Here is a 5,262-nt window from a genome sequence, read left to right on the forward strand (position 1 = left end):
GCCGGCCATTCCCAGGGAGGCCGCCGGGAACGTGGCTGTAGTCTGGTGTCAGGGCTGGAGGACAAGCAGATGGAGAGAAGAGGGGAGGTGGAGAAATGGGCAGGAGCTCCCTGGATTTCCAAAGCTCTTGCGATGACACATGTGACTTGCTGAGCTCAGTTCAGGAGCGTCCACACCAGCCGGTGCGCATCTCCCTTCGTCTTGTATGGCAGAAACACTACAGGCTGGGTTTGGGCTCAGAAGAGCTCTGGACAACTCCGTAGGGGGTGAGCTGTCCCGCCTCTATGAGGGTTGGTCCTCTCAAAGGCAGCTGTGTGGGGCAACCAGTCTCCTCTCCACGCTACAGTGGGCCATGCTGGAGGAGATCGATTTTCCAAAGTCGCCTGCTTGATCTCATGGTCTCAGGTCCTCTTCCTGCTTCAGCTGCTTCTGCGTCCTGTGGGGCTGTGGGGCATTTTGGTCCCTTCTGGGAAGCGCCCTGAGTGTGCTCAGTTGTAGCGATGACATGATCACAGGGCCACGGAAAGTACAAGGTCCCTGCCCACGCCGTCCCCACGCCATCCCTACTCACGTGAGCCTGCTGTTTCAAAAGCTCGTGTTCTTGCATCCTGAGTCTGTGATGGCCTGAGCTGACTTCTCCTCGGAGATGGTGGTCTTGCTTCTGTTGTGGTGACTGAGCAGTATGAGCTCCCTGTGCTGGTTGGGTTGGGGGGACGTGGGACAGTGCAGTGCTCCTCTCCCTTTGGGGTGGAAGCCTACCTTGTGCAGCTCATGGGATCCACTCCCTCCCTGAGCTGTGTCCTCTGCTAGAAGGGGGATGGCTGGGTGAACACTCTCATTCAGGACAGTCCAAAGTGATGGAAAAGGGCAGCAGCTGATTCTGTTATGGACATCTTTGAAGACTGAACATCAGGCAGGGTGTACGTGGGCTCCTATCTAGAAAGAAAGCGATGGCTGGGGCTTGCTGGTCTGCCCACCCCGCTAGTCGTAGGAGTAACGACAAACGAAGTCAGGCTGCCACAGGGAACACGTGGGCTGCGGTCGCTCCCCCACCCACAGCTTGCAGCCCGGTTTGCAAAACCAGGTCCTCCAGCTCAGCATCCAGCACCCAGGGGTGCCTCGGCAAGGCTGGGAGGGGAGGAGGGGTGGCAGCATGGCTGCCGGGGTGGCTCCCCTGAGGCTTGGGGGTGAGGGCAGCCTGGTTCAGTCCTCTCTCTGGGAGATGATGCCACGGGGGACTGGGGCATACTGTGCTCCCGGTCTTTTTCAGATGCCTGCAGGGCCCCGGCATCCTGGAAGGGCTGAGCTGGCTGGGACCCCGCCGGTGGGAAGCGTGCAATGGCTGACCTCCAAGGGAAGCCCCACCTCTTCTCACAATATTTACTTCCCCTCCTTGGACCTCTCCCAACGCCATAAGTGCAGAGCAAACACAGTGGAGCACTTCTTGCTCCGATTTGGAAGTGCCTGTGCTTTTCCCCCATGCTCGCTCTGCATCTCCCCCTGCCCCGCTCTGCGTGCCCTCCTCTGGGCATCGGGCGGCAACTTTGTAAGAAACAAACCAGCCTGAACAAAAGAAACCCCCTAATTTCTTCTGAAACCAGCACGAGCTGCTGTCTTGCATGTGGGCAGTGAGCCCAGATGGAAATGGGTTTGTCCCCTGTGGTAAAGACGCAGCTGTCTGTGCCAACTCACGCGAATGCAGCAAGTCTTCAAAATCCAGTAGACTCAAGAGTCCCATATTTTCCTCCCTACGTTGAATGGTTTTCCTCTTATTCCTCCCCCCCCCTCCCTGGGCTGTTCCTTGGTACACAGTTTTACTGTCACCTGAGCTATATAAAACTGTTCAGCGGGGCTTGTGGTGTTTATACTAGGAATTAATCCTCTTGTAAGCTCCCACGTAGGTTTTCCAAACACAGATATGTAAACTACGGAGCAATAAGACAGGTCACAACCAGAGCTTGCCCAGTTCCTCTGGTGCTAACACCCACGGTGGGACCTTCTGCCCTGGGGGAGAGGCAGCCCGGAGCGGGTGTGATGGAAGGAAAATGGGTACCGAAGTGGAATCAAGCCATGGGGGTTCTCTGGTGTCAGCGGGGAGCAGGGCGGGTGAGCTGTAGGGATTTCTCCTGTCCCTCGATCTGCCGATTCAATGCACTTCTGGGAATGGTGGGGAGCTCCTGAGTCAGCAGCTCCCACCTCCCCCCCTCCGCCAGCCTGTGACACAGCTCACCATGAAGCCCTGAGTGCAGGATGTCTCGCAAACGCCCTTGCGGGGCTTTATTGCAAACTCCTAATTTTTTGCACGTTTCCAATTGCAAAATGCCAGCTTGCCCTGGCTGTTTCGGGGGAAGCCGATGGACGGTGCTGGGTGGGCGATGCTGAAATGGTCCGGCGGTGGGAGCAGCTCCCAGGCTCCCCTGGCACCGCCTGCTCACAGATCCTTGCTTTTAGCCAAGCCAGTGCCCTTTTTCCCATGCAGGATGGGGGCACAAGAGGAGTGGGGTGATAAGAAACGTGTTTGCGCATGCTTCCAGTCCAGCATTAATAGCCTTTTTCTGGTGTGTGGCACCTACAAGCGGAGCAGCCCCCACACAGCTATCGGTGACCCCTCCTGGGCAGTGAGAGCTGCTGGGGAAAGGGTGTTTGTGGGGGGGGGAGCTGCTAACCCAAGGGTACACTCCCATGTTGTTGGGAGGAATGGGGAGGGAAAGTCGGCAAAAGTTTTCCAACCGCTAGGACAAAGTGGTTTTGATGGTTTTTCTAGTTACTTGGCGAATAAGCTGGTTAAAGGGACGGTATAAACCAGAGGGGGCAGTTGGGAGAGCACATGCAGTATTTTTCTTACTGTGATCTGAAGAGCTCGGCAATATGCAGCACCAGGAGTGCTGGTCAGTCCTGGAAAATCAAAATGCACCCTTTTCTCCTTAAATTTTTCTCATGTGTTACCAAAAACTGCCCCAGTGAGGGTCCTGGTGAGGAAGGGACGCGTAGGGATGTTCAGGGTGGAGGTGGTTCACAGCTGTACTGCAAATTTAGTTGGATTGTCTGTGTCCTCAGGACTTCTCTTAAACGGAGCTATCACCTATGCCAGTAGCCTCTATAAGCTGAGTTTTTCTTGCTTCCATCTTTCTCGGGCTCCAAACAATAGGATGCTTCTCCTTTTCTAAAAGCCTCTCTCTCCCCATGGCGGGAGGCGGTGTGGGCATTGGAGCCTGGAGGGAGGAAGGAGGATGCCTTGGACCTTACGCAGCGTTCGTCCTCTGTGTGAAACTACAGGCAGGTTTAGGAAGCAGAAGTGCATCTGCAAGTTTCCATGCTTGCGTTGTGGCTGGTACCAGTCAGGCTGAGCGGGAGTTGGAGGAGCAGGAATTGTGTAAGTACTGCGTGCTCCTGGCTCCCCTCGCCTTTGTACTCACACTGGTTTTGTCTTGCAGGCTAAGAATAAGGAAACCGGCGCTTTAGCGGCTGCCAAAGTCATCGAAACAAAGAGCGAAGATGAACTGGAGGATTACATGGTGGAGATTGAAATACTGGCGACCTGCGATCACCGGCACATCGTCAAGCTGCTGGGAGCGTTTTATTGGGATGGCAAGCTCTGGGTAAGAGGCTGGTGCTGTGTGTGACCTGTACAGCTGCGCGTTTCTCACTCTGCGGAGAGGCAATGGCTAATTTATGGCAAAGCAGAACCTCTGGAGCAGCTTGAAGCATCACTGTGAGTCAAAAATGACTCACAAGCTGTGCTTTACTCGCTGAATGAACAGTGCCGGGATTTTCCCCACTTTCTTTGATGAGCAAACTGTCTTCTAACTAAATCTGCTTATAAATAGCTCGGGGAAGATCAAGAGATCTTCACAGTGAAGTGAAAACTGGAGTTGGATTTTTTTGGGGAGTTTGTAAAGGTAGAAAACGCAGCACCAATAAGGGCATCTGTTCCCCACTCAGTCCCTCTTTTGAAAGATCAGGTGGAAGGGTAACCCCGTGGGGGGTTTTTTTGTGCCTTGTTTCTGGCTCAGCATCTGTAATGCAGAGGCAGCTGATAGCAAGAGCTCTGTTTCCCGTGGCTGTGGAGGCACAGGGACACGCAATGCAGTCCAGCGGGTTAGTGCAATGGCACTAGTGCTGCGGCTGGAACAGCGGGTTCCTGCATCACTTTCCCCTAGCCCAGCAGCTATATATGTTATTTTTTTCCCCTGCCTGCTGGTTTCTTTCAGTCCCTGGCAGCAGAGGAAGGTGAGCGTGAAAGGCATTTTCCTGTGTGCTGCCACAGGGAAGGGCCAGAGGGCCGGAGAACCTTTGTGTGCTTGTCCCGGGCTAGACTTGGATGTCCCTGTGTCAAGATAGTGGAAATCGGGTGAATGTGAGGATTTGCAAACCCATCTTCTTGGCCAGTTCATCTGCTCCTTCTTGTAACTCCTGGCAAGTCGGGGGAGTGTCAAAGGGTGCTTTCAGCAGCTCTGTTACTTTTTCCTTCCTCTTTTTAATGATAGCTTCGTGGCCTCCCAGGGTAATCTTACTAGGGTTAAAAAAAAAAAAAAAAGAGATGTTAGCTTTTGAGACTTGCACTGGTGTGAGCTGAGCTGTCGGAGCCATCGGGCACTGCTGCTTGTGCCGAGGGAGCCGATGCCGGAGCGTGGGCTGAGCCGCGGGGCTGTTGCTGGAGTAGCACAATCCACGTCCAGCTCATTCCTCGGTTAAGCAATGCGGGAGAGGTACTGTTTTATTGGGCAATGTGTACTTATTCAGCAAGCACCTTTTGCAATGGCAGCATGGGCCGGTGTCCCTTCTTAGTTAAGAATCCATCGATAAAGCCCCCAACTTCCCTGACTCCCCCCGCTCAGACGGGCTGCGGTACCCAGCGCTGAGCCCTTCCTCCTGTGCATCTTCTTGCCTCAAGGGAGCTGGGCTGTGTGTTGGCCAGAGACTTGGTATTTGGATGGCTGCTGGTGGCGATGCTGAGCCCTGGGTACATTAAAGAACAAAGTAAATATGTACCCTTCTAAGGAAGCAAAAGGCAAACATCCCTCCTAGGAGGGGACTTGGGATTTGGACGGATTGCAACTGCAGCAAAACTAATCTCGGCAAAATTAAAAAGGCAAACATACACCGAGCTTGGGTGAGAGTGGGGGCCGGTTTATATTCCACTCTGTTGTTCTGTTTTTACCTCCCTGCTCAGTGCCTGGCCTGCCTGAATCTTACGCGTTGGCCTCGCTCGCTCTCTCGAAAATGCCAGCCCCCTCCCCTTTCCCCTTCCACCTCCTCCCC

At 54.2% G+C, this 5,262-nt stretch overlaps 1 protein-coding gene across 1 annotated transcript in view; it reads left to right on the top strand.

Moving 5' to 3' along the window:
* Positions 1-5,262, top strand: part of STK10 (serine/threonine kinase 10) — a 45,973-nt gene that overhangs the window by 5,304 nt on the left and 35,407 nt on the right. Inside the window, 1 exon segment of the mRNA XM_009882089.1 lies at positions 3,435-3,599. Coding sequence (XP_009880391.1) covers positions 3,435-3,599 — 165 coding nt within the window.

This window comes from Charadrius vociferus, unplaced genomic scaffold, assembly GCF_000708025.1.
Source record: "Charadrius vociferus isolate BGI_N301 unplaced genomic scaffold, ASM70802v2 scaffold3, whole genome shotgun sequence".
NCBI lineage: Eukaryota > Metazoa > Chordata > Aves > Charadriiformes > Charadriidae > Charadrius > Charadrius vociferus.